The 27518-nt window shown below is 38.9% G+C and overlaps 4 protein-coding genes and 2 long non-coding RNA genes across 14 annotated transcripts; 3 read left to right on the top strand and 3 right to left on the bottom strand.

Moving 5' to 3' along the window:
- The first annotated feature begins 554 nt into the window (after nucleotides 1-554).
- LOC105830886 (transcriptional repressor p66-alpha) lies at nucleotides 555-13709 on the top strand. Of its 8 annotated transcripts, none has more exons than XM_012670563.3 (9): nucleotides 555-1685; nucleotides 6728-6796; nucleotides 7215-7501; nucleotides 7605-7830; nucleotides 7925-8213; nucleotides 8500-8565; nucleotides 9477-9907; nucleotides 10122-10426; nucleotides 10510-13709. In XM_012670563.3, the coding sequence occupies exons 2-9, from the start codon at nucleotides 6747-6749 to the stop codon at nucleotides 10764-10766; spliced, it is 1911 nt and encodes a 636-aa protein (XP_012526017.1). In that variant the 5' UTR covers nucleotides 555-1685; nucleotides 6728-6746; the 3' UTR covers nucleotides 10767-13709. The 8 variants fall into 8 exon arrangements, with proteins under 8 accessions (XP_012526017.1, XP_012526019.1, XP_012526021.1 ...); XM_012670565.3 differs by lacking the exon at nucleotides 555-1685 and adding an exon at nucleotides 5527-5640; XM_012670567.3 differs by lacking the exon at nucleotides 555-1685 and adding an exon at nucleotides 5676-5970.
- Nucleotides 2464-5593, bottom strand: LOC118645423. Its single transcript, XR_004963115.1, has 2 exons — nucleotides 5521-5593; nucleotides 2464-3729 (listed from the first exon to the last, which is right to left on the bottom strand). It is a non-coding gene; the product is annotated as an uncharacterized LOC118645423 (long non-coding RNA).
- Nucleotides 12492-19586, bottom strand: LOC105830889. The gene is made up of 3 exons (XM_012670573.3): nucleotides 18676-19586; nucleotides 17410-17527; nucleotides 12492-15179 (listed from the first exon to the last, which is right to left on the bottom strand). Exons 1-3 carry the CDS (start codon nucleotides 18835-18837, stop codon nucleotides 14989-14991), a joined length of 471 nt encoding a protein of 156 aa, XP_012526027.1. The 5' UTR covers nucleotides 18838-19586; the 3' UTR covers nucleotides 12492-14988.
- On the top strand, nucleotides 16431-18570 carry LOC118645424. Its single transcript, XR_004963116.1, has 2 exons — nucleotides 16431-17268; nucleotides 18462-18570. It is a non-coding gene; the product is annotated as an uncharacterized LOC118645424 (long non-coding RNA).
- Nucleotides 19587-20048: 462 nt separating the features above from the next.
- Nucleotides 20049-24802, top strand: LOC105830888 (MAU2 chromatid cohesion factor homolog). 2 transcript variants are annotated; one of them, XM_012670572.3, is made up of 9 exons: nucleotides 20049-20416; nucleotides 20739-20918; nucleotides 20989-21267; nucleotides 21367-21613; nucleotides 21954-22201; nucleotides 22412-22617; nucleotides 22819-23021; nucleotides 23110-23325; nucleotides 23495-24802. In XM_012670572.3, the coding sequence occupies exons 1-8, from the start codon at nucleotides 20192-20194 to the stop codon at nucleotides 23304-23306; spliced, it is 1785 nt and encodes a 594-aa protein (XP_012526026.1). In that variant the 5' UTR covers nucleotides 20049-20191; the 3' UTR covers nucleotides 23307-23325; nucleotides 23495-24802. The 2 variants fall into 2 exon arrangements, with proteins under 2 accessions (XP_012526026.1, XP_012526025.1); XM_012670571.3 differs by having other exon boundaries at nucleotides 20192-20416; nucleotides 23110-23308.
- Nucleotides 24803-25318: 516 nt separating this feature from the next.
- LOC105830893 (NADH-quinone oxidoreductase subunit B 2) lies at nucleotides 25319-27118 on the bottom strand. The gene is made up of 3 exons (XM_012670576.3): nucleotides 27001-27118; nucleotides 26053-26607; nucleotides 25319-25575 (listed from the first exon to the last, which is right to left on the bottom strand). The coding sequence occupies exons 1-3, from the start codon at nucleotides 27017-27019 to the stop codon at nucleotides 25478-25480; spliced, it is 672 nt and encodes a 223-aa protein (XP_012526030.1). The 5' UTR covers nucleotides 27020-27118; the 3' UTR covers nucleotides 25319-25477.
- Nucleotides 27119-27518: the final 400 nt, after the last annotated feature.

Below are 27518 nucleotides of genomic sequence, written 5' to 3'. Positions count from 1 at the left end.
TTTTTCATTTTCTAAAATATAATTTTATATAAAATATAATAGATTAAATTAATAATTAAGCGTTTCTTATTAAGATAATAATTTATTTTAAGTTTCGTACATTAATCGATTGTTTTTTTATAAATTCCAAACTAGTGCTAGTTTGACTTATTTTTTTTACTAAACCGAAAAATGTTCCGAACATGTTATAACCGGTTCAGTTAACGGCTACCAACATGTAGAAAAAAAGGTCAAGCTAACCTTCCAATATTTTCGGAATTAACGAAGTTGTCCCAAAGGATGCAAAAAAAATATCGGAAAAAAAGCAGCACGAGTTTCTCCGTCAATCGAACGGAGTCGCAGCGAAATCTGTTGAATCCTCAGACACGCAGTCGACGCACAGTCGACGGACATTAAAGGTTTATTGAAGAGGTAACGGAAAATAATAATAAAAGGCGCGAACAATTTTTTTAACCGGGAGACTCCCACCACGCTGCCACCGGTTTGTCGAGGCGGTCACGTGGTCGGCGCCATTGCGCATGCTTACCGGGGGGGAATCTTCTCCCTCTCCCTTCTCCCTCGCCGGCCCGCGCCATCTATCTGGGGGAACTCGGTCGGTGTGTCGCTGCTCGCGCGTGCACAAGTCGGAACTCGGGCAGGCATTCTTTCTCGTGAAACTCGTGCGTCCGTTCGTACGTACGTGCGGGCGGGTGAGCGAACGGACGTGCATGCGTGCCGTGCGTTCGTGCCGATTGTACAGCGTGGGTTCGCTGGAGGAACATGTGACGAAGCGTGCCCCCGCGTGTGTTTGTGCGCGCGATCGCGATTCCGTGCGGCGAATCGTGTGCACGCCGCGGCCACCGGGTACCGCGAGAAAGGGAGGAGGAGGAGGAGGTGGAACAAACAACGGAGCAACGAGTGTCGGCCGCGTTTTGTCCTGAAAATTCTTTCAGGGTCGCCGATGCGGGGTCGGTCGTGCCTCTGTATCGTCGCAGGGATAAGTTTTCGCGTTCCCGAGTAGGTTTCCTCAACATAGTTCCGTTCGCGCGATGATCGCGACGTGTCCGCGGATGCGTTAGGATATCAGTAAAATTGAGGAAGAACGAACGGATCGCGGAGACGAGACGCACGGCGGCAAGACGGACAGACGGACGGGCGGACAGACGAACGGACAAACGGAGGAACGAATGGACGAATAGGGGGAGGGCGGACGAGGCGGAGTGGACGTTCGGTCGGGTCGGCCGAGTGCACGCGTGCACATTGACTTTGCTCGTAGCGGTTATGCACAGCGCGTCTGGCCGTGTGCGCCATATCGTGCTGCGGACGAGCGACGACGGCAGTGGTGAGATCTCTCGCGCGAGCAGCGGTGCGCGTCCCGCCGTGTGAATCGCGGTGATACGCGGAGTAGTAGTACGCGGACGGACCGCGGTGACGTGTGAAGTAAGGCGGGGAAGAGTGGCGGGGGAGGAGAGGGAAGAAGAGAGGAAAAAAAAAAGAGGAACGGTCGTCGTCACCGGCAACGGCGGCGCGTCTCACATCTCGCCGTCATACGCGGTCAGCCCGCGTACGCGAGGGGGAGGAGGAGGAGGGAGACGGCCGCGCGGAGAAGAACAGAAAGTGGAGGAGGAGGAGGAGCAGAATCGGTTCGTCTCGCATGTCTGCTGAACCGCCACGCGAATTCGGATCAGTCCCGATTGACATCGTAGGTACGTATCGCCAAGGGTTAGCACGGATGTACGGTGACCGCGGGGCGACGGGGGAAGGGAGCGTAACGAAGGGGGGGGGGACAAAGAGAGTACGGGAAGGTTCAAGGTGCTGCACCGATCGGAAAAGATATAACTGAAGTTTTCCCCCGATGGACAGATGCCGGAAGCTCCCTCGCGTCGGCAGGGCCGTACTTGTCTTTTCGGGAATTTAGGCGTGACGTTGAGAGAGCGAGAGACATACTTCGTTTGTAAGGGAGGGGAGGGGGTGGAGGGAGGAAGAAACGCTCGCGCTTGATGTGCGACGAGATATACCGTCGGGACCTTTTATTGACGTTATCAATCAATATGCGACGCAAATGCAACTTTTTTTTTTATGTGTAGACTGCTAATGGCTGCATATTTCATTTAATAAAATTGAATGTTTTCCCGTTGCCCGTGGATCGTTTTAATTTATCGCGTTCGTGCAAAATTAAAAGGTTCGGTAAATATAGGCGCGAGCCTTTTATTTAATTTTACCCGCTCAATTCGTAAACAGCCGTGGAAATAAATAATTAACGTTTTAATTGCGCCGGTTATAACTTTAAACGCGAGGTGCTCACATTTTGCGTTTACACTGTTTCGTGCATTTTTATCGTACACCTTAATTAAAAATTGCTCTCGAAACAATAATTTCCTTTAGACACGCTAATATATGTATATATTTTCCACCAGTAAGCAAGCGTAACACCTCGCGCTCTAAATATTTTATCAAGTAATGTTAAGACATTCGCTTTTTTCGGTTGGTTTTAAGTTTTTATTAAATTTATTTTTTGTTAAACGATTAATTAAAGACACAAACTGTACAATTAGCAATTGTCAAAATGGATGACTGAGTTACTATACTTTTTAAACATTGTTACACATATTCGATATATATATAATATATGTATATTCGACAACGCAGTTGAATGCAACCAACTCCGACAATCTCTAGATGCATAATAAAAAGATAAAGATACATAACTAATTTTTTGCAAGTAATCAATGTCTTTTCGCATTGAATTATAAAATTACTGTAATATTATTTTGAACCTTTTTTTACCTTTCGAAATTATCGTCGTAATTAATATTGTCCCATTAATGAAACAAATCAGACATTTTCTTTATATGTAGCACTACACTTGTCAAGTAATTTCTAATTCTTGTAAGAACAGAAAAGAACAATATATTTCTTATTTACATTGATACTTTGGTACTGGGATTACATGTTTATTAGATGAGGGGAGAGGGAGAGGAGTTACTTAAATGTTGATATATATCAATTCATTGTTAATATATTTATAAAAATAATATACTTTATGAAAAATATTATTTAGCACAAGACGCTACAGAGTGTGTTGATATAACTGTATATGTAATTGTTATGTATTTTTATCTGGCTAGCATAAAAATTAAATAAGAGTTTATCATTAATTCAGGTTATAGTTTAATTTACCTTATTAAATCGATGTCTATTTAAACGAATTTTTGTGGGAACTTTAATTCCAAGAATTTAGATCTTTGGCTATAAATATATATCGTTTTCTCATTTGTCGCAACTATAACAAAGTCGACATTTTTTAATTGTCTGTAAACAAAAGGAGAAATTTGATAAGAGTGCAATACAATGAGTGAAGAGCTAATTATACTTGTGTTTCTTTGTAATCAGTAGGTTAAATTATACGCAATTAAAATTATTATCAAGTTTTTGTGATTCCAATTGAAAATATTTGTCTTTCGAGCTACGTCGTAGTTGTAACAAACGAACGATACGTTTTTACATTACATGTTACATCTGACAAGTACGGCCCTATTTTTATAATCATATTTCTCGAAGGAGCATTGATTATCCCGCAAAGCGGATATCTGGGACTAGTTGACTGTTGAGCAAACAATCTCCGACTGTTTCCACTCATCCCTTTCCTAGAACCATTTGTTCAAATTTTGGTCTCTCTCGAATCTGTTTCTCTTTGGCCGTGTAAACACCAGTTCGGTATTTCCAATTCTAGTGTGCAGTCGTGGAAACCTGGGAAACCGAAAAACATCGAAACGTTGGCGGCGAATAGCTGCGACACGTTTGCGCATACGTAAATCACCCTCGCCTTTTATTTATTTTTTTCTTTGGAGAGAGAGTAGGGCGGGAGAGAATGACTTTCCCGATGGCGCGTGGGAGACCGACAACAATTTCGCGAACGAGCATCTCGTCGATCGTCGGCGAAAGTCATCGGGGAGGAAGGAACACCCGTGCTGCACTCGCGGGAATTACACGCGACCGGGAGACAGCCGTCATTTTCCAGATGAATAAGTCGCAATTCGTCGTCGTCGTCGTCGTCGTCGTTCGACTCACCCGGCGATCGAAACTCGATGGGCGCGTCTCTTCGTTCTCGGCGCGCTGAAAAAGAGGAAAAACTCGACCTATTTAGATAAGGGATCCCGTGCGTTCATTCTTTTTTTTCCTTCTAGTTAGTCGTCGATAAGGAAAGGTTGGCCGCCGCTAATCAATTAACGTTTAACGCGACTTGCCCGCCACGTGGCGAGACTCGTTTGATCGCGCGGCGTGCTCGGTCTCTCTCGCACTCTCTCTTTCTCTGATCTCTCGTGGTGTGTTAACGCCGCGCTAAATTTACAATCGAACGCCAGCATCTCGATCGCTATCGCGAGCGGTCGCAGGGACGGCGCGGCGCGTCGAAGCGATTTTCCGGCCTGACTCCGTTCGCGCGAAATGACATAACTCGGTAACGCGCGCGGTACATAAAGCGGTTGCATACTTGCGCGTGCGGAAAGTTTAGAGACCCCTTCGGGACGCGTCACGTGACGCCGCATGCCGGTGTGCGAGGCCGCGGAACGGCGTAAAGGAGGGAAGAAAGGGAGAACGAGGGGGTAGGGGGGAGAGGATCCGCGAAGCGAGTAGGCGAGCGTGTTTTTCGCGTCGTCGGTTCGCGTGCACGAAGACCCGGGGGTAAAGAATCCACGTGCGGCTCGCGCGAACAGGCACGGCAGCCAGCCAGGCGATCAGAGGTGCGTACGACGTGTACGATGCGAGCGAAGGAAAGGAGGGGAGGGGGGGGAACTATCGAATATCGCCCGCGTTCTCGCGTGCGGCGTGAGGTGTAACGTGCGCCCGGCTCGGAGGGCACGCGCTCGTGTCCCGGCCGCGCGCGCAAAATGACGATCTCGCGTACGCGAGCGAGAAGAAGAGGAGTAGAGCAGCCCGCCGAAAAATTCGTCGCGAGCCCTTCGCATCGGCGGCGGTCGGCGTCGCCGTCGCCGTCGTCGTCGTTGTCGTCGTCGCCGCCGCCGCTGCCGCCGCCGCTGCAAGCCAGCAGTGGGGACCCTGCCGTCGAAAAATCGATTTCCCGTAGGGCATAAGGGCGCGCGAGCGAGCGACCGGGAGGGCGTCGGTGGGGGCGGGAGAACACGTACGTACGGAGACGAAATTCGGGAAAATCCGCAAGGGGTGCGAAAGGGAGACAGTGGGAGAGCGCGCCCGCTGGCGGAAAGGGAGGGGGGAGCGATGGACCGATACGTTGAAAGAGAAAGAGAGAGAGAGAGGGAGAGCGCGTGCGAGCGAGGGAAATGAAGATGGAGAGAAAGAGAGAAATTGGTTTCTAGCCCGTTCCCGATGCGGCGGCCGCCGCGTGTGGGTGAGCGGCTAGCGTGCCGCGGCAGCGGTCGTAGTAGGGGTGAGAGGCGAAATAATTAATGTGCGACCGTTCCTCTCCCCGCGTACTCCTCCTCCTCCTCCTCCTCCTCCTCCTCGTGTCCCCCTTCCCGCGCTCCCGTCCTCCCCCTCTCTCCTCCTCCTCGGCCGACCTACCTACTCCATGGGTCTTGTACCGCTACGCTTAGCTGCCATTGTGTCGGGGACGCCACTTCCGAGGCATCAAATTTAATTCTTCAATTGCGCGGAGAGGGAGAGGGAGGGAAAAAGGCGGAGGTATTGTTGTAGTGTGTATGTGCGTGTATGCGTGCGTGCATGCGTGCGCGTGTGCGTGCGTGTGTATGTGTGTGTGCGTGCGTGCGTGCACTCCGCCGAAAAAAAGCAGCGCGCGCGAGACTCGCGCGAGTGATACGCCGGTGACCCCCCCGGGTACCGACGTGGCCCGTGTCGTTTACCAACGACGAAAACGTCGTCGTCCGGCGTGCTCGTCGCGAGTCGTGTGGCGTCCCTCGTTCTCGCTCTCTGGAAACACTCGCCCCACCGATGCGCGCTACCGATTCTCTTTAAACTCCCGTGGAAGTTAGGTTAGGACAGTTACTTCCGCAGGTATTGGCCGATCGCTCGTCCCGTCCTCCTCCCCTACCATCTTTCTGATCTCCTTCTCTCTCTTTCACTCATTCGCTCGCTCGCTTGTTCGTTCGTTCCCTCTCTCCCTCTTCGCCTCGCTGCCCGCTCTCCGTGCCTTTACACTGGTGGCGTCGTCTCCCGTCACGGATGTTCCTCGGTTTCGCGCGTCGTCGTGTGTCGTACGGGATTCCGTCGCCGTGCTGCCGCGCGTGTGGTGTCCACGATACGTGACCCTCCCGCGTCCGCGCGCGGTGTAACACGCGTCGCACTCGATCGCCGGGGAATTTTCGGGGGATCCGGTCGGGCGCGTCGTGTCGCACGGGAGACAACGACAACGACGACGACGACGGCGGCGCGTACCGAGAATGCGCGCAGGAGAGATTCGGTAACCCAGTTGTGTGTATGCCGACGCGAGAGTAGCGCGCCTGTGCGTGCGTGCGTGTGCGGTGCGTGGCGCGTGTCCTCGCGTAGCGTGTAATCCGCCGGTGTTTCGCGCGGGTATATATATATCTTTCTCTATATATCTCCTCTATTTATCTCTCTCGCTCGTTACTGCACGCAGAGATTAACGTCGTAGCCGCGGTTTCCTCGCAGCGCATGTTTTCAAACGACAACGCGACGTCTTCTTTTTCTCTCTTTCTCTCTTCTCTCCCCCCTCCTCCCTCCTCTTTTCTTTCTTGCCCGAATGAAGTGCCTTCGTGTCGGGTCGACTTCACGCGTGTGTTTGTAATTGCAGAGTGACCACCGTCGAAAGAATGGAAGCCATGGATGCAGATGGAGACTCCGTGGTGGATTTGAGCATCAGGTAAAGTGCCGAAGGAAAAAAGTCCTGGAACTTCGTTATCACTCGTTTCCTCCGATTAAACCCGGGGAAATAAAAGGAAAAAAAGGAGTAACGACAGCTCGCGCTTATTTCCTTCAGATCTCACTTCAAATTGTACGACTCTAAATGTTAAAATAGGGGACACAAGATATGCAATGGTAATTAATGATAATGCCACCTTTTATTCAGGAGTTTCTTATCGGTATTAGGTTCTTATCACTACTATATGATGGACGGAGAAATAGACTGTTGTTACTTCTTGGCTCGAATATACTTACGCCTGAATATATTTAAAACAACCAAAGACTTTCGAGACTTACTTATGCCATGCGATAACAAATGTTTTATGCAGTGGATTTCACGTAAAATTTTTTCGTAATACTACGTGTTCTTTCAGCAGCAGTGGCAGACGCAATTCCCCGTCCCTCTCCGTGAATTCTGCCGACGTTCCGCTGGATCTGGGAGTTCACTTTTCCACTGGTTCCAATTTGGAGAATAGCATGCCGGAAGCACGTAATATACAAAACGCTGCCCGTGGCATCCTGGCGCCTAAACGCTCGTCGCACGGGGACGAACGTAAGCAACGTCGTAATCTTAGACCTAGAATCGAAAGGAGCTACGCCGAGAGCCCCGATGAACCTAGAATGAACGGATATCTAAATGGAAATGCATCGGACAGCGATGAAGGTTGTGAATCTTCTTTTTTCTTAAATTTTACTGCTAAAGAGTGAAGAGGATAATTTATGAACTGTTGTCTCAATGTCTCGCTTTATGTTGAATGCTTAAACAGGCGACATGCCTCCGTTGCTGCCGATCAAGGAACTGTCATCCGACGAATTAGCCGAGCGCGAAAGAATGCTCAGAAAGTATAAGGAGGAACTCAAGTCGGAGGAAATGAAATTAGTACTTTTGAAGAAGCTGCGTCAGTCTCAGCAACTTAAGGAGAACATCGCGGCGGCACCCAAAGTTCTCAGCAAACTACCACCTCCAGTAACAGCGCAGCAAGTGCCTCACAGGTAAAACTTTACTACGATATTTTTTTCCGAGGTATAACTTTTATATATCATTGCATAAAGTCGAAGTAAATGCCGTTTCTTTTCTCTATCACAGAGCTGGGAAAGCGCCACCGCCTTTACTTAAGGGTCAACCCGCACCAAGCAGAAGTAGTAGTTTGCATGCTCCACCACCGGGCATGGTACTACCTCCTACCGCCGGTCGAAATGCCATTCCAAGTACAGGCGGAATGCCTCCGAACATGGTGATACCGCAACCACCTCATCCTAGAGGAAGACCACCCAGTGTTGCGGCGGCAACTGTCTCGAGTTATCACGCGCCAACGGACAGAACGGAGAGATCTACGAAAGATCCAACGCCGACTCCTGCGCATCAAGTAAGTAAGGTATAATGTCGCACTTTGTTACTTTTGTTTTAAGTATTAGTAATGTAACTAGTTTTACGTGAACGTTAAGAATGAGTCGATGAGAAGTCATTGAGAAAACTCCTTTAGTGAATAATTTTAAGAACACTAACACTTTCACCGCTAATACATTTACTCGCGATCGCTACGATGCAATACATTACGAGCGATCACCGCAAACGCTGCTCCCAGCTGTGAAAGTGTTAAATAATTGTTTAATTGTGATCAACGTATATGTAATCCATTATTGTGTTTTTTAAACACAAAGCTGCTTGCTGGATCGCAAGAAAATAAAACCACCACATCCTTAAGCACACCTGTGAATTCGGAACAGGTATATTCATTCGTCGATCAATGTGTATAATGTCTCTTTTGCCTATATGTTCTTTAAAGGCTATTGATTTGTTTTTTTCCCTTCACATTGATTGTGATGTTTTAATTAAGCTTTACTTTCTGTGCTTTTTACTTTTAACAATTCTTTATTTTGTTATTAAAGAGCTATATATAAGGAAGAAAATCTAGCATTTAAGTTTTCATTAATGCGCAAATTATAACATGCAGTATTGCTCAACTTTTACTAACATGTTTATTTTTTGAATGTAATTATTAGAGATGTGTAAATTCAAATTCGAATTAAATCAGGTAAGACTTGATTGAATTCGGATTTGAATCTCTATGACTCAAATCAAAACTATTCGACAATTTTGAATCCAAGAGATTTGAATATGAATTATAATGTCTTATAAATTATATTTAAAATACTTTTATATTATAATGAATATTATTTCCCTCATATACAATATAGAAACTTTTGTTATTAAATCTGTATTACTCAGCCTAACGATAATTATATTTGATAATTATAAATTGAAATAATTTGATTTGGTTCAGCATAAAAAATCTTGATTTATACACATCTCTAATAATTATATATATATATACACACACCGGATACATGAAAGAAATATTAAACATAAAGAATATTTTATTTCTAATTGTAATTTGCATGCAGCTATTATTTTTATACTTTGATATTTATTTACATGTTATTCTTTTAACATATATAAACGCGCAAATAAAATTATCTAAATTGCATTGCAACTTTTATTATATGTTTATATATTTCTCATTTATTTAAGATGTTTGTATTTGTGTTATTGGAAGATTAACTGTATATAGAGTAACTGTATATAGAATAAAATTTATTACATTAAATAATATTTATTCTGCATTTCGATAACATAGGAAAAAACAACGCGAGACGAGACACCCGCTCAACGTCAAGCAGCTGCCAAAATGGCCCTAAGAAAACAGCTCGAGAAAACATTGTTGCAAATACCACCGCCGAAACCGCCGCCTCCGGAGATGCACTTTGTACCGAATCCCTCCAATACGGAATTCATATATCTGGTTGGTTTGGAACACGTGGTCGATTTTATAACGAAGGAACCGGCGGTACCACCACCTCCTGAACCATTCGAGTGCTCGCAATGCAAAACCGATTTCACGCCCGTGTGGAAATGGGAGAAACCTCTGCCTGGTGGTAAGAAGGACAGTCCTAGAGGGCAACATGCGACTTTCCAACGACCATCAGCGGGTCGCGATCCAAGAGTCATATGTGAACACTGTGTGACGACTAATGTGAAGAAAGCGTTGAAGGCAGAGCACACTAATCGGTAAGTCTCTATGTCGTATATATTAAATTATAAGTAAATAATAGTAAAATCTCATTTTGTTGTTAATCTGTTAATAAATTGTAATTTCTATAAATAATTAGATATAGTAAAATATTTAGATATATGAATAATTGAAAATTTAATATATTTCTGTAAAATAAAAATTAAACAATGTTTTTTTTGCATCTAATGGATTTTATATGTTGGATTACAGATTAAAAACTGCTTTCGTAAAAGCGCTACAGCAAGAACAGGAGATAGAGCAAAGGCTAGCGCAAGCGGCATGTCCGAGTCCAGATCCTCCTGCTCCGAAACCAGTTCCTAAGGCAGCCACTCCTACAAGAAGAGTAGCTACACCGCCTGCGCCTCCGCCGCAGGTACCGCCGGCACCTACGTTGACGCCGACGCCTCCCGCGCCGAAGCTGCAAGAGCATCCCTTGGTGAAGCTGGCTGAGAGTGGGAAGTTTAATCCGCATCATGCAGCTGCTGCGGCAGCCTTGCAGCAACAATTGCTCAGAGGTGAATATAGATATCCTCGAGCAAACATATCCGCGAAAATTTTGACCGAATACTAAATTTATTGTTCTTTGTTATTGTTTCAGAATTGGCGAAGAATCCGGTAGCAGCGGGTCTACCACCGCATCAACCTCTTCCTGCTCATATGATGCCGCATTTTACCTCGATACTGTATCCCTACCAATTAGCAATGGCTGCTGGTGGCAAGGGCCTTGTAGAGCTACAACGACAAGCGGCGGACCTTCAACGTCAATATCTGCTTGACATGATTCCGTCGCAGGCATCTCAAGCGCAAGGCAATCAAGCACCACCCAGAGCCCATCCACACAACTGGAAAACGTAACCGGACGCATTTAAAGGATGATGTAGCAGTAAGTGCGAATAAACAGTGAACCTGTGTAACGGAAAATGAAGAAGCTAAGGGAGAATCTAGTAAAGTGTGCAGTCATAATTCTGTGCGTCTGAATGTTACTATGCCAATCGCAACGTTAGTGTCTCAGTTAAGGAGAAGCTCAAGTACGTCAGAAGAATGACATTCGTTAGTATTGTATAAAGAATAATTAATCGTTGTGAATATGTCAATTGACGTGTACGTTTTATGACTTTATTGTTATCTAAGGGGTAAAGGTTTAATTTCCGTCATTGAAACACGCACTCAACGTTACGTATGAGTTGGGGTACAGAATCGCGTCGCGTCCAAGTGATTCATCGTTTAATGGAGGCCAAACGGATTCTCCCGAAATGGAAATGTGTCGCTCATTTCCTTTTTCCTGATCTTTCCTTATATATATATCCGTTATTATTTCGTTAATGTGTCGTTAACGTTGTCCACTGAACAGCTGATATATAAACATAATAATTAATTTAAGCGTATCGACAAGCATATTATAACATTAAATGCAATTGCTTGAATTATAAACCCAGAGTTGTTTAACTAGACGCGAGTGAGCGATCACCTCTTCACTCTTACTGTATTATTTTTTTAAACTATTCAATATCATATTTTGTATTATTTTTTTTGTACTATTTCGTATTACTTTTCATAACATTCTTTCATCTCTTTTTTTGTTATGTTAATGAATTTTATTATTAACAAGTAATATTATCCATTTGTGCAAGATTCTATTATTGTATTTCTTCTGTATCATTTTCTTGCTTTGCCATTTACAAGGAGTATTTAATATGATAGAAAGTAAAGTAAAAATGCTCGCTCTCTCGCGTGACGATATCACAAGTTAGACAACTCTGTTATACAACATAAATATAAAGAACCAAATAGACATTTACAAGGCACTAAATAAATCAATAATAAGTGTAAAACGACTGCAAATCAGATTATTAACAATAATAGTTATAATTGCGGGAGGGAAGACACGAGAGTGTAAAACGAGGTAACGAAGTTGATGGAAAGGATCTTTTTAGGCCCTTAGATAGTTAAGACGATTTTTGCCGTTGGTTCCAATGAGTGTTGTGATCATCGGCAGTACCTGTACTATGTGTATATCTCATTATTTTCTCCGAACTTATATTTTAAGGCGAGTTTAATGCAAGATAGGGCTGTAGCTGCATACGAGAAAAAAGAAAAAAAATAACCTTTGTAAGAAAGCGCGTGTGAGTGATGATAAGCCAGCACATGTGAGATGTATAGCAATCTTTTTCTCTCTTGACATACGGCGGAGTATGCATCGGCGAGTTTTTTTTTTTTTTTTTTTTTTTTGTGAAAAGCGACACGAATGATTATTCGCGCACAAATATGATTTTCACATGCGACGTTAAGTCGCATGTCAAGTCGGACTCGTGTCACGCGCGGAATTATACACTCTCGGGCGATGTATACACGACTTAAACTTGAACAATTCTTGTACGTTAAAAACGAGACTCAGACGAATCTGAAATGGTAATTCGGGATTCGAGTTAACGCAGCGCGATTGATTTCATGTCACATTTGATGTAAAAGTATTTAAAGAAACTTAACTAGAAAAGATACGTAATCGAGATTTTTGCGAATTGTTACAACACGGCGACCGCCGGGTTTTTACGACGTCCTCTATGAGTCTGCACTTGAACGAGTTAAAAAAAGAACGTATCCGGCACTTGTCCCCATTAATACCAGTCCTCCACCCCCCTTCCTCCTCCACTAATAGTCTGATTTAATTAATTCTGGGCTAACCGATCTTGGTCTTATACATTTCCGAATCAATTAATATATAGTACTATAGTCTTGATATTTCTCGATATATGATACAACTTAATAAACTAAAATAGCGCATAATCATCTCTCTTTGTACTACGTGATAGATTTTGAACTCGTACTTGATATACATGTACACCATAATAAGTCTACGATCGCATAATAGATCAAGATCTGTGTTTTTTGTGTAAGAGAAAACGTAATAATATGTCGTCGTCAACTAATTACCGTCATCGGGGCACTACCGTCGTCGTCGTTGTTGTCGTTATCCTAAAATGAGATCCGGGAGCGAAATAGAATGACAACCTGAAGAAGGAGAGAGTCTTAAAAGCTTGAACGTACTTCTCCAAGAAAACTGAGCAATATTTTACATAATTTGGATAATTAAAGGCTTTATTTCCAAGTTGTTTTACGTTAAAAAAATTTGCTCTTTAAGCAATCAGGTTAAAATGCAAAAAATAATTACATGTTATATTCATTAAAATTAATTATGATTTATAATTATTAGTTATAAGTCATATCTTCTAGTGTTTATTCATTGAATTGTCTAAATTGATTCAATATGTGTTTATTAATTTAAGAAATAACGATTGGAATTTTAATATTTTCGATGATTACTTAAAACTACTTGGAAATAAGCTTATCAATTCCGCAATCACTTGCGACATCTTATATAACAAACATAAGAATCACTGTGGGAATTCAAATTCTCAATTTACTTTTTACCGATGTATAAACGGATGATATATAAAAGATTACTTTATTTTTCTTTATAAAATTAATGGCACAAGAATATGCTTGATATGACTCTTGGAATTTACCGATTCGGTAAAAAATAAATTATCATCATCATCATCGTCATTATTATCAGCATCGTGATTATCATCATTATTCATCATTACCATCATTATTCATCATTATCATTATCCACAAATAGATTATCAGCATTCGGTAATCGCGTCTCGTTTCTCATAAATAAAAGGAATACATTTCTTTCTAATTTTCTTTTCTAGTCTTGTCTCTTTTTAATCTCTGTGTGGTGCTGTTAGCAATTAAGCACTTTCAAAGTGCGAGAGAATTTTATATCCTAAAAAAGAAGAAAAAACAAACTCTCTTTTCGCTACACGACAGAAACGAGGGATGGCGAATATTTAGCAGAACTAGAATTCTAAGGCGTTCGCAAAATGCAAGAAAAGAAAGAAAAAGATACGGGTCGACTTTGTCCGCTCGTTTTGCGGGGACACAAACATTTTATGAATATCAAATCGTTGAAGACTGCGTGACGTGCGCACATTTTTTTTTTATTTTATCAAGGAAAAAAATTGCGAAATTCATACACCGATTTTGAAACGTTTGTCCGAATGAAAAGCGTTGTCCCCTACGATTGATAGAATTAGTGGATAAATAAAGATTACCGAATACTCTGGAAACTATACGAATAAAGCTACCAATGATTGTATTAAAAGGTGATATTTATTTATCTTGTAATATTTTCGTTTTTTTTTTTCTTTTTGATTAATGCATCAACGAGACTTTTGTTAGTATTGGTAATATATGTTTATATCGGCGGATCCAAGATTATATGTGTGTTCTGTTATAATTATTTCTTAATTATTCAATGTCTTGCCAAGGATCGAAAAAAAAAAAAATAAAATGCTGGTGGTATATGAACCTATGTATTCGCAAATTTTTAAACGTATGAATTTATTGATTTATATACCAAGATTTCAATCTGTAAATCTATAAACCCTAAAGGTTTTTTTGTTTTTCAAAAGGCGCTTTAAGGTACGTAGAGTACCTAATTAACAGCCAAAATTTTAATATATGTTATTGGGTAAGTATATATAAGTTGGTAGAAACGTCTTTATATAAGTATGCATTAACTGTATGTTATGAATTTAATTATAGCAAAAACTTTTCTCTAACTTATGTGTACAAATTGGAAAAACGTAACAATTTTTATCTCTGTTTAATAATTTATCATTAAGTAATGTTCCACAAATAATATAAATGTCTGCTTGTAGATTGATAGATACCAAGATTCAGGTACAATTGATTACAGAACTTGAAATCTTTATTCGAGCAAAGTTGGGGCCCAGGAGCAATCAGGTCGGACCAGTTTAACGACTTCGAGGGTAAACGCTATATCTAGAGGTATAAAACTTCGGTTGTGCAACCTGCAATACGATTAAATTAAATGTCTCGCGTTTCTGATCGTTAGTAGCGTTCGATTTTAAAGTGGCTACGATGCAAATTTTGACAATTTGATCGCGTAGGAGGCAAATCGAATATCTTCTGTCACAAGATCATCGATGATCGTCATGGATAAGCCAACTATCACAGTTGAGACAACGCCGAGGAGAAATCTTGATGCCTAATTGCCTTTCTTCTCGTTATACTGCGTCAGACACTTCTTGAAGTGTTTGGCGCAGAAGGGATACAATGTCGGATGATCACATGTCCTGCAAGCCGCCGCGAGATGAGAGCAGCATCTCAAGCTTTCACGGCAACAGGAGGCCCACAAGTCAGGTCCGGCGGCGGCGCAATCGTAACAGAAACAGTCTCCTGCAATTTACATTGAGATGCAATTTAATATCTCTACAATTTGATATTAACGATTTCCTGCGAATCTTACTTCCTCGATTTCACTCGCGTCGATACATGTCTTTTATCTTCGACCATTCAAGCTCGTGATAAGCGGCTTCCGGGTTTCGAGTGTTTCAACGAGGATGTTAAACAAATGACAAATATCGATTTATGTTTGCGTTGCAGTATTTACTGATATAAATAAAATCTGGTTGCAGCCAAGTGCTTCCGGATTATCGTTCTTCAAACATTCGTGACAAAATAAAATTTAATTTGTTAGTTTAATATTTTCTTAATACTTGAAAGGTCTTTTATTGAGAATTATTTATAAACTCCGTCTATATAAGAAATCTTGAATTAATTTTATATTTTAGAAACAGTATATCATATATATGTGTGTGTGTGTCTATACATTATCTTAGAATTTTTAGGACAATATTTAAATTCTAAATCTGTTTTGCAATCAGTTGTACAGTTAGAAAATCGTATGAACGATTTGTCTCCGAATGTTCTTACTGTATTACTTTCTCTTATCTGTTGTATATTTCGTATCGTCTTATATATGTTGCATATATGCGATTTGCAAACTTCTGACGTAAAGGTAATTCATAATTTCACGCAAAAAACAGAGTAAGATAAAGAATTAGACTTAAAAATGTCCCGAGTGAGATATCGCACACACATTTTTTTTACTTGAAGACTGGTTGTGCAACAATCAATGTACGCATTCGCGGCAGTGACATTTGTGAGACGTTTCTCAATCACGCAATTATAAATTCAGAAAAGAATTTAATTTGTTGAAATTATTCTGAAGATATAACGCGTTTTTTTGTATTTTAAAGAATGCATTACTTGACATTAAGTAGATACAAATTCGATTACACCTAGTAATATGTATAATATTTTTAAAAATATAAAAAAGTTTGATAATAATCAAATGACAATAGTTATTAAACTTTGATGAAATAATTTCAATTAAATGTTCAGTTAATATAACTAAATTTAGGTTGCTTTTTAATATTCACTGTCAGTACTGAAAATCTATAGTTTACGTCACCTACACTATAGATTTTCAGTACTAGCAGCGAATATCGGAACGCAGCATTAATAACATTTAGTAATCGATTGGTTATTATTATTATATGTTTAGTTAATATACTTATTAAATACTTGATTATATTGGTTAAATATTTAATTAAAATTATTTTACAAAACTTTATTATTATCAAACTTTTTTCAGTGTATAGTGATTAATATATTATTAAATGAATGGTGATTTTGTGAATTTTATACAATTATACATCTTGCTTAGTTTAAGAATCTATAAAGTCGTAATGTATAAAATTCACAAAATTGAATACAAGATCTTGGTGAGCGAGGATGCAATATATAAACTTTTGAGGATATTTCTGTTGCAAATGTTTCCGCTCGTACTTGCATCCCTGCGAGTATTTCGCGTGCGCGCGTGCTCTGATGCACGCATCACTCGAAAGCGCTTGCATGTAACGTGTTCACCTAGTTATAACAATTAAGACTTTCTCAAGCATTGATAAAACGCGGAAAGTGTTACATGTGTTTTGCGTTTCTGGCTTTAAAATGTTCGTCGCTCTAATATCTCATTTCAAACGGACGCGCCTTGAAAAACGCACCGACGTTTCCTCGAAATCTCTTGAAACAGCGTAATCCTCGCCTTGAGCTAAATTTTTCTCTGTTAAACTCATTACGCGTAGAGAAAGGTGCGATGCGCAATGCAGGCTTAAAATGCGGCTACGACGCTCTCCTTTCCCGCAATGTCAAGTGGTCACATTTACTCCAGTTATCGCGGAGATATGTCGTTAAATTAATTCACAAGTTCGGAGGAGTGAATTCAAATTCGAGAGTGCACGAGTTTTAATCTCGTCGCCTCACTCCGAATTTCCCCGTAATCACCTTTCGTAATCAAATAGCGCTCTATTGCGCCTCGTGATAATATCCCCAGGTATTTTAGTCACCGGGATGCGAGAGGCGAGGCGTCAACGCCGCGCTGCGTCGGCGAACATAGTCATCTGGGAGCGGCTATATTGTCAAGGTCAGAATCTCTATTGTCAAAGAGCGAATAGCGATGTCTTTTTTCTTTTTTTTTTTCGTAATTGCGAGGAAGCTCTCGCTAACGGTATCGCGCGCGGACTGCAATGCGGTCAGGTGCTGGGATCCTGGCGGCGGGATTTACCTCTAGGACAGTCGACCGATCGTCGTGCTTCCGCCCTTCGGCACTCTAGGCCCTCCTCGCCCATGGGACAGCTCGTGAATGACGCCTCGATAGTATTTTCGCCCAGTATCGCGTCGATCTGAGAAAAAAGAAATTATTTCGTCATCATATATGATATCGCTACCTGAGCGTGGAATTCCATTCGTCGCGAGCGCTCGCCGCTGTTACGAAACTCTCATTTCGATGGCAAATGTTAGTCATTAATTAACACGCAAACGTCTATCGGATTTTTTTTCTTTTTGAAAAAATTATCGCGTTACGCTCCCAGTTTGCCGAGAATCCGACGGTCGAGAAAGCTTTCCGTTTTTTTTTTTTGTTTTTAATTGCTCGCAGCTCGAAAATTTCTCTCGCCACTCCAGCGAGAAGATTTACGATCAATTAATTCCAAAAACTGAAAAGAATTGAGATCAAGTGTAAAAATCGAGACCGACGGGAATAAAAATCTGTGGTCCGAATTTGCTTTATTTGGAGAAAGACACCAGGTGTGTACGCGCACCTAGGGCCTCAATATCCTGTTGCGAGGCACGTTTGTTATTACGAACGACGTAATAGGACGCATCGGTGATTATTTCTCCTTTCCGTATGCCGCGCGCGTTTATTTCTCATGCGATGGTTGCATCACGAGCGGGAGACGATTTGCTTGGAATTATAAATTTGACTCGCGGGAGGACCACGACAGAAAAATAAAACCGGGCGACCGTTTCACCTCGGCACCGAGGCACCAAGAGTGTTTTTCCATTTTCGACTCTCGCGTGACTCCGATGCACTCGTGACTCTGTCTCTTATTAAATTTCAAAGAAGCCGAGCTTTGCCGAAAGTAATTCTAGTACATTTTTTAATTCGCTTTGGCTTACAATGATTTTATTAAATTTTAATGCAAGATTTCGTTGAAAGATCTCGAATGACTGATGACCGTGTTAAAAACTTAAATAACAATAATTATTAAATAAAATTGTCTAATAATAATAACCGAATAAAAAAACGTAAACAATAATAATAGTTTTGAATTTCAGGAACTGTGTTCGATGTCAGAGTTGGAGAATTTGAGTTTTGTTATAATTACGGGAGATTTTTTGAAAGGATAAAAAGTTTAAATAAATTTTTAGGGGAGATAAATATAAAGATCTACAATATTTTTATTCAAAAAGTCCCACGTGACAACAATTAATAAATCGAAATTTGAGCAACAAATTTCCTGTTAACTTTTTTCGACGTCACCCGGCTTACCCGCTTGAACGCGCCCGGTTTGGAGAACATCTTCACCAGCTTCGCCAGGGCGTTCTCCGCCTGGATCTGCTCCGTGACGTTCGTCGCGCAGTGGGTCTCGCGCGGCGGAAGGAACGCCAATAAACCGAAGAGGAACGCGAGCACACACCGGTCGGAGGACATCGCGCGAGATAGGGAAAGAAATTAAGGAAAGAGATCGGTGAGAACGCGCGCGTTCGGTCCCGCGCGATTCGAAAATCACAAACGACTGGTGATCAGCTGGCCTGGGGACTCGGTGCTTGTCGAGTAACCTGGTGGGGATCTCCCACATCGACGTGGAAAAGCATCGCCTCGCGCCCGCGGAATTTGCTCGGTCTATGAAAAAATAAAAAAAAACGCTCGTTCAGCTTAGACTAAGTAATGTAGGCGGGCTGCAAATGCGCGCATTCTAATACGTTTCTCATGCGATTATTATGCGGTTAATCCCGTATTCCATGTTCTTGATTCTTGTGCGGGTATTGTGTAATTTCCTCCACATCGTTTGCCGATAACTAATATGAAGTCTTCATAAATTTTATAGATCAAAAAAGTCGGCGATTGATTTACATTCTATTTGCCTTTCGCCGAAGATCTAATTTATTAAAAAATATATAGCGTAATTAGTAAATACTGTTTGTTTGACAGTAATATTTATATTATAATAATCAATTACATAATGGCTAGATGTACCATAAAATATTCTTACATGTACGTCTTACATGTAGAACAGAATGGAGCAAGTAGAAACAAAGAAATTCAAACCTTCGATATTGTCTTAAGAATGACTTTGATTCGAATTGAGTTTAATTAACAAAGTTATCAAAATATAGTCATATCTTAATAATTATTGAGTGTCAAAATAAGTAAATGACGAAATATATGTAAAATTCATGGATTATAATTATTAAATAAAATTAATATCTTATTTGAAATGTTATATGAAATAGAAAAATATTGCTTTTTTATGGAAATGTATTTTTTTAATATTAGATAAGAATGTTTAATTGCTAAAAAAAGATAACAAACTTCGGCAAAAATAAAAAACAAGAGATAAACACAAATTTTAATAAAATAGTGCACAAGAAGACAAATAGTGATGGTACCAAAAAGCCAGAAAGATATAAAAAAATATAATCAAAGAATTAAATTTATTTAAATATTACTAACAAATATGGATATGGGAAGTGATAAGACGCGCATGATTTGAATCGTCGAACCGATTCCGGATCATCTAGGAATCTAAATGCTCCAGTTAGATACTTCTAGATGGAGCATCTCCGAGCGCGCATGCGACAGGCTTCCTTTCATATTTGCGCGAACGTGCGCATGCGCGCGCGTGTACGCACAAGCCCCTCCATCTGTTTTACAGCGAGCGGCGGCGTCCTCGTTCTGACGTATATTTTCTGGCATTATTGGCTCAGGAGGAGGTGGGTAGAGTGGAGATCTCGTCGCCGACCATCGCTAACTACGTTCGTCGCTCGTGTTGTGAAATGTGAAAATGGCGTCTTCCCAGGACGCTTGGTATCTGTCGTTGCTCGGCCTGGCCGAGAATTTCCGCACGTCGAGCCCGCCCAACATCAAGTCGTGCATCCAGTGTCTGCAGGCGGTCTTCCATTTCAAGCCGCCGCCGCGCGTCGAGGCACGCACCCACCTTCAGCTCGGCAACATTCTGCTCACGCATACGAAAAACATCGATTTGGCGCGATACCATCTAGATCAAGCGGTCAGTCTCTCCATCTAGCACGTTGGTCCCGCCGTATCGCGAGCGAATTCCGTCTTCCGAGCCGTCCTCTCCCGCTTCTCCGTTTCTTGACCCCGCGCGATTTGCGTGATTCCGCATGCCTGTCAGTCCTAACCTCTCCACGCGCGACCACAACAAATTTGTGAAAGCTAACTCTCCCCTTTCTCCCCGTCCCATCTTAGTGTCAAACTATAACAACAAATAGTCAAACGTTTATGTCGATCGCGATTCACAAAGCTAAATACCACAAACGGAGCTATTATGTTATCACCTTTGTTGTGACGCTTGTTTATTTTCTTTTTAGTGGCGGCTGAGTCAGAATATAAATACGTTCGATGATGTAAAGTTCGAAGCGGCAAGCGTCGTTGCGGAGCTGTACGAGCAGCAGCAGCAGCCGAACCTGAGTAAACCGATTTTGAGGAAGGCGATAGAACTGTCCCAGCACAATGTCTACTGGCATTGCAGGCTTATCTTTCAACTTGCGGTAAGCTTAGTGATCTTTAATTTCTAACGTCTCAAGGAGACGTTACCTCACGATGACCTGTGGATTGCAGCAAATTCATGCTTCGGAGAAGGACTTTGTCGCGGCGAGTAGCTTGCTCGCGGTTGGTGTTGATTATTCTCACATAAGCAACGCCTGTTACACCAAAGTTCTCTTCCTTTTAAGTCGGTGTATGTTGTTGTTGATCGATAAAAAGTTCACGGAAGTTCATCCCCTGTTAAATTCAGCAAACCACCATATAGAGAATTGGCAGGGCAATTCATATCAAAAAGACTATCTTAAGGTGTACTTTTTAGTTCTTCAAGTATGCCACTATCTTATGGCAGGCCAGGTAAAAGAATAGTTACAAGTATTAATTTTATTTTTTAAAATATTGCTGTGTGACTCTTAAAGATATTGTACAACCATCTTTTTTACATTATCAAAATAGGTGAAAAGTGTAAAACCTTGTCTAAAACAATTGCAACAAAGCATACAGACTATAATGTCACCTAGTTGGCCTGCCGATGACGTAGTCACAGGCTCCAATATTGGAGACATGTTTATATGGATGCCGAAGGATCAACTGTATGTCTTGGTTTATTTAGTAACGGTCATGCATTCGATGCAAGCCGGATATATGGAGAAGGCACAAAAATATACTGATAAAGCTCTTACCCAAATCGAAAAACTAAAAAGTAAGTACGGCTGTTTTCTTTTAATTAATTGAAATACCTAATTGTTACCATAACAATTTATTATAAATAATACAATTCTCTTTATACATCCATTTATAAAGATCACATTTAAAATTTTTGTATTTATTTTCGATTCTTTTATTTTTTTGTAAATCAAGGCATATATGAAACAAAAGATTACAAAATGACTGCTTTCACACGGAACGACACGTCACCCTATATTTTACTTTTTATTCTCTTTGCATCAATTTAATATTGAATTGTATTTGCTATTTTACAGTTAAATTTATAGTTAAATTGTAATTGTACATTTATAATTATATTTATTGTTTTTTTACAGTTATCGATAATAAACCTGTTTTGTCCGTGTTTCAATTAATGCTCTTGGAACATATAATCATGTGTCGACTTGTAATGGGAAATAAAACCTTGGCTCTTACGGAAATTTCTCAAGCATGCCAACTTTGCAGGCGACAGCCTAGGTTACTTCAAGGCCATAGACCACAATTACATGTATTACTAGGTTTATATGCAATGTCTATGAATTGTATGGAAGCTGCAGAGGCTCAGTTCACTGCTGCGCTCAGAGTAAGAAAATAGAATCGTTATATCATATATTATAATAAGTAACTTAAATTTTTATACATATTATTGTTCTCTCTAATCTATATTTACACAAACATGTAATATTTAATTTTTTATTTTTATTCTAGCTAAACTTTACACATTATTATAATGTTAAGTATATGAAATACTTATTGGCTAAGATTTAAAAAGATTATTTCATCTTTGTTTCAGACGTCACAAGAGAGGGAACTCTGGACATTCGCTAATTTGAACCTAGCGATAGTATATCTTAGATCAAAGAAGGAAGCTGAGCTGGGAATGTTATTAGAAAGGATAAATCCAGAATCTCTACCATCACATTCTCATTCTTTGAGGGCAGCTGCATATTATGTACAGGGACTTCAAGCTTTCTTTGGGGCTAGATACAATGAAGCAAAGTATGTAAGATTTTTTAAATATTTAATCTCATATTTTAATATAAATGACAAATTTCCCTAAATAAGTTTAATTTATTTAAAGAAAAATAAAGAGATGTAAAAGATAGGATAATTTGATTTTTAGTTAGTAATGTTAAAAGTTCCTAAAAATGTGTATAAAACAGTTCGAATATATTATAAATATATAAATATGATTTTTAGGCGATATCTTAGAGAGACTTTAAAAATGGCAAATTCAGAAGACTTGAACAGACTCACTTCCTGTAGTCTTGTGCTTCTCGGACACATATTTCTTTCATTGGGAAATAGTAGAGAATCAATGAATATGGTCACACCTGCGATGCAATTAGCTTCTAAAATACCTGATGTACATGTACAATTGTGGGCTACTGCCATTTTAAAAGGTTTGTATAGATACGAAAATGTAGATACAAAAAATAAATAATTATTTTATTAATTAGCTATTTATTGTATATAATTGAAATATTGCAGATTTATATAGAATGTGTAATGAACAGTCTCGTGAGACCGAAGCGTATCAAATGCACTGCACATTCTCTCAAACTCTCTTAAAGGACCATTTCCAGAGTACCCAAAAGAGTGAGCACTCGCTCATTCATTGGATAGACGGCCCTGTGCCTGCGTTACCAACTAATCCACCACCATCTACGTCACAAGCAATACTCTAATGGTATAAAAGATATTTAGGTGTGTTTTTTTTATATAAATTGTCCAGAAATCTCTGAAACTGTGTGTGTGTGTTGCATACATGTACACACACACACACACACACAAATTATTTATTGAATTATAAGATGAAGAGAGATGGATTCAATCTTATTCAATTTTTGATATTAAAAAAATGATAATGTTTCAGAAAATCGGATGTTCCGTGCGGTAACACGACGGTAATATAGGAGGATTAAAGGATATTTGATATAATATCCAAACTTTTTTGATACGAGAGATTTGCGAGGTATATGGCAACTAGTTATAGCAGAGCTTGAAAGCAATTTAATGCTATAATATTGTTTAAATCATCGAAATTGTACACGGCAGGGACTGATTGTATATGTAGATCATTAATATTTTGTTTATTATATTAAATCATATTTATGTGAAATTATTCAAGACAAAATATTTTCCGTAATGGAGAACAGACGCGTTTTTTAGACTAAACCGTTGTATAAACCGTTTTACCGCACAATGCGTTTAGACAAGATTTGTATTGCACATATAGGGAATATAGAATAGATCGGAATATAGAATAAAAATTTTTATTTTTGTTTGAAAAATCTCGTCAAGTCTATATTTCCGATTATGCAAGATTTTTTTACATCACATTGGTATCTATCACATACTGAAATAAATAAAAATCTACTAATTTTTTAAATTAAAAAATTGCAATATATTAGATGCGTTATTTTAAACTTTGTAATTGCAATCATTTTATGTAGTCTACAATTATAATTGCAATATTTTTATATATAAAGATTTTGTTTGGTAAAGCACAATTAATCTTCAAAATGTTACTGTGTGAGTAATGGGGGGAACAAGTATCAAAATTTAAATATTAAATTTTGTATATACTGGATTATATAAGAAAAATATATTAAGAATGATAAAATCTAAGTAATTAGCTTTCAGCAAGATTTGACAAATTCTCCATGTGTCCAGTGTATTAATGGAATGGTTTTATTGGTTATATTTTATCATTGCCTTTTTTTAATGACCAAAGTAAACATTAATAATTTGGCTGTGGCACAACAGAACATGTTCATTAAGCAGTATAAAAAAAGATAGGTATGGAACTTTGCACAGTAAGTCGAAAAGAGGCAAATTCTTTACCTATTATATTACCAGATGTTTCGGTATATATACATGTATTTTTATTAAGATGATATATGTATGTATTGTATGAATATATAATAAAAATGTAATTGTTATATATTAGTATTAGTTACAGTAATAAATAAACAAAGAAAGGGGCCTTAGAATATGGTAACTTGAACAGCAAAGAACTTGTGTGTAAAATTCTTTACTTTGTTTAAATTATTCCAATATATTTTGTACATATTTTTAGAGGTGAAAAAATACGTACACGCAAATAGTAGAATAGATAATGTAATAAAACACAGGTTTGTACAAATATTTGTTTTCTTAACATAAAGAACAGAACAAATTTTATTGTAGTATACTTTTTTATATGTGTATATGTATATAAAGCACTTCAATTATCATTAATATTTTACGATTACTACTACGCTGACTATTAATACAACACGATTTTTCGATTATTCTAATGTCGCTATTTTTTAAAAAAGGCAAAACTGGTTAGAAGATAAGAGAAGATAATTTGATAAAATTTTGCAAAATATTGCATCTAAATTTATATATACAGGAAGTTATATCCCTTTTTTATATTACATCAAAAAGAAATTGAGATTTTTCTATTACCATGTTACACAATTGTGTATAATAAAGTATGTATTTGATTATAATACATTATATAACATTAATGAAAAAATTAAATAATATTGTTTATATATCTTGACATCTTGAAATTTACATAAATTTTTGGATATTAGTTTTTAATATGTATATTAGCAAACTATATGTTTAATTTATTTAATATAAAGTGAATTAATTCACTTTTTTTCTTTTTCTATTAAATATGCATGCAAAGAGTAAGTAAGACTGATTTGTGGTAATAAAAAAAATTTATTTTTATTGAAATGTGATTTATTTTATCAATCACATTTTTGAATGATATACAACTTCGCTATTTGCTCAATTATGTATCGGTTATCTTACAATTTTTAAATAATTTATACATTTATTACTATGTTCATCATGTACATTACTTCCTGTACCAAACTTGTGTGGTTTGCATACGTTTTATTTTCTTTTGTAACTGAAGAACACCATACAATAATGCTTCAGCTGTTGGGGGACAACCTATAACATTAAAGATTTATATATTACAGACAAAATAAGATAATATAATGGAGTTTATATAGTGTATTCTGCAACAAATGGAAGAAAATTCAAAGAGTGAATTTAGATTAAGTATGATATTAGGTTTAGATAAGATAAAGTAACAAAATCAAGAATAACAAAATTATGATCAAGGCTTTATTTTTAAATGTTTAAATATCCTTATATGTCAAGTGTCTAAAAGATTATGTGAATATTCAGATATTGTAAGGAAAAATAAAAACCTCTAAAATTTTGTTAGTTCTAATTTTGTAATTCTGAATATTTAAAAAGTGCCCTTAAAGTACACGAATATTTCAATGTTTATAATTAAGAAAAACAAAGCCTTAAGCTTTGTTATTTTTAGTTTTTATTTTATTATCTGAAATTTCTTAAAACTTTCATCCATCTGTTGCTGAACAGTCTGTATACAATAAAAATTAAAAATTGCAAATTTACCAGGTACATAAATGTCCACGGGTATTATCCTGTCACAACCTCTAACCACAGAGTAACTATAATGATAATATCCGCCTCCATTCGCGCAACTTCCCATGGAGATGACCCATCGGGGCTCAGGCATCTGATCGTAAATTTTTCTCAGGGCAGGTGCCATTTTATTCGTTAGAGTACCAGCAACTATAATAACGTCCGACTGTCGAGGCGAGGCGCGAAATACCACGCCGAATCTGTCCATGTCGTATCTGGGCGCCGCGATGTGCATCATCTCCACAGCGCAGCAGGCTAAACCAAAAGTCATTGGCCAAATTGATCCTTTACGTCCCCAATTCAATATATCATCCATTCTGGCCAAAGCATACTCTGCCGTGTTACTTGGCTGCTGGAAAGGACTGTATGGATCAACTTTGGGTTTCTCTGGCAATTTAGTCTTCGTTTCCTGCACAGACGATTCCGTAGCCATGTGTTTAGATTCAACCTTTAATGTAGCAGTGGCAGGTCCTGATGCCGCAACATTGTTGCGTACCAGGGACACGAGTCCCTGAGGGACGTTATCTGTAAAAGAAGAAACAAATAAATAAATTATTACATGCTTGTTTAATTATAAAAATCAGCGTGTGATCATGTGAGCCTAATTATTCTTGAAAGGTTATGATGGTATTTTCCAATCTAATATTGATCGTTTTGGAATAAACCGTATAACCATAAAAATAAATAAATGCGTTTCAAATTTTGTAATGTATATTACAATATAATCTTATGCAATACCGCGACATTGAAACAGAAAGTGTGCAAAAAGCCGAGATATCGATCATTCGCGGTCCAGATGCACGCGGCATTTTATTCAACGCGGGATTGAATACGTATTATGTCTGATGATGCATCAGGACTAATCATCGAGGCGTTCGTTTAATAGAATTCGGTATAATTTACAGTGAAATAACTTACGTGTAATAGAACGAAACATTTTCGATTCTACGTCACAGATCTGCTGCTAGCTGCTACATCGCAAATCGCAGGTTATTCGAGCGCATGCGCCGGTTACGATTAAAGACCCGTAATTTAAATCGTGACTAATATAGGTACACTTTAAAAAGTAGATTCTTTTTTGAAAAATGTATCTATTATTTTAGATATTTATTGAATATTTAATTGATATTTAATTGAAAGATAATTTAAAAAATTTATTTATGTAAAAATAATCTTTTGAATAATTAATTATAATAAGCGTTACTTTAATTTCGATCTTATGTTTGATGTGATTAGGAAATTCAAGCAGGATAGCAGGATTAACATAATATAATGTGGCAATTTTATATTCGCTTTTTAATATTAGCAAGTTTTTTACATTAAATGTAATACAATAATGTTAAAACATATTAAATATATTTGTAAATATTTTTTAAAATTATCTCAGTACCGAAAGCTAATTTTTACTTAAATATTTAAACTTTTGAGACATACAT

The sequence above is a fragment of the Monomorium pharaonis genome, chromosome 4, assembly GCF_013373865.1.
Source record: "Monomorium pharaonis isolate MP-MQ-018 chromosome 4, ASM1337386v2, whole genome shotgun sequence".
Lineage (NCBI taxonomy): Eukaryota > Metazoa > Arthropoda > Insecta > Hymenoptera > Formicidae > Monomorium > Monomorium pharaonis.
This window is presented reverse-complemented; position numbering and strand designations above follow the sequence as displayed.

Excerpts from the sequence above, each read along its gene's own strand:
- LOC105830886 (XM_012670557.3), top strand. The coding sequence starts at position 6,357 with ATGCGCGCAGGAGAGATTCG. Across the intron at positions 9,908-10,121 it reads AAGGCAGAGCACACTAATCG|ATTAAAAACTGCTTTCGTAA; the intron begins GTAAGTCTCTAT and ends GTTGGATTACAG. Across the intron at positions 10,427-10,509 it reads GCAGCAACAATTGCTCAGAG|AATTGGCGAAGAATCCGGTA; the intron begins GTGAATATAGAT and ends TTATTGTTTCAG.
- LOC105830889 (XM_012670573.3), bottom strand. The coding sequence starts at position 18,837 with ATGTCCTCCGACCGGTGTGTGCTCGCGTTCCTCTTCGGTTTATTGGCG. Across the intron at positions 17,528-18,675 it reads AACCGGGCGCGTTCAAGCGG|ATCGACGCGATACTGGGCGA; the intron begins GTAAGCCGGGTG and ends CTTTTTTCTCAG. Across the intron at positions 15,180-17,409 it reads ATCGGTCGACTGTCCTAGAG|GAGACTGTTTCTGTTACGAT; the intron begins GTAAATCCCGCC and ends TGTAAATTGCAG.
- LOC105830888 (XM_012670572.3), top strand. The coding sequence starts at position 20,192 with ATGGCGTCTTCCCAGGACGCTTGGTATCTGTCGTTGCTCGGCCTGGCC. Across the intron at positions 20,919-20,988 it reads GGCTTATCTTTCAACTTGCG|CAAATTCATGCTTCGGAGAA; the intron begins GTAAGCTTAGTG and ends TGTGGATTGCAG. Across the intron at positions 22,618-22,818 it reads GCTAGATACAATGAAGCAAA|GCGATATCTTAGAGAGACTT; the intron begins GTATGTAAGATT and ends TATGATTTTTAG.
- LOC105830893 (XM_012670576.3), bottom strand. Across the intron at positions 25,576-26,052 it reads CGTGGACATTTATGTACCTG|GTTGTCCCCCAACAGCTGAA; the intron begins GTAAATTTGCAA and ends TTAATGTTATAG.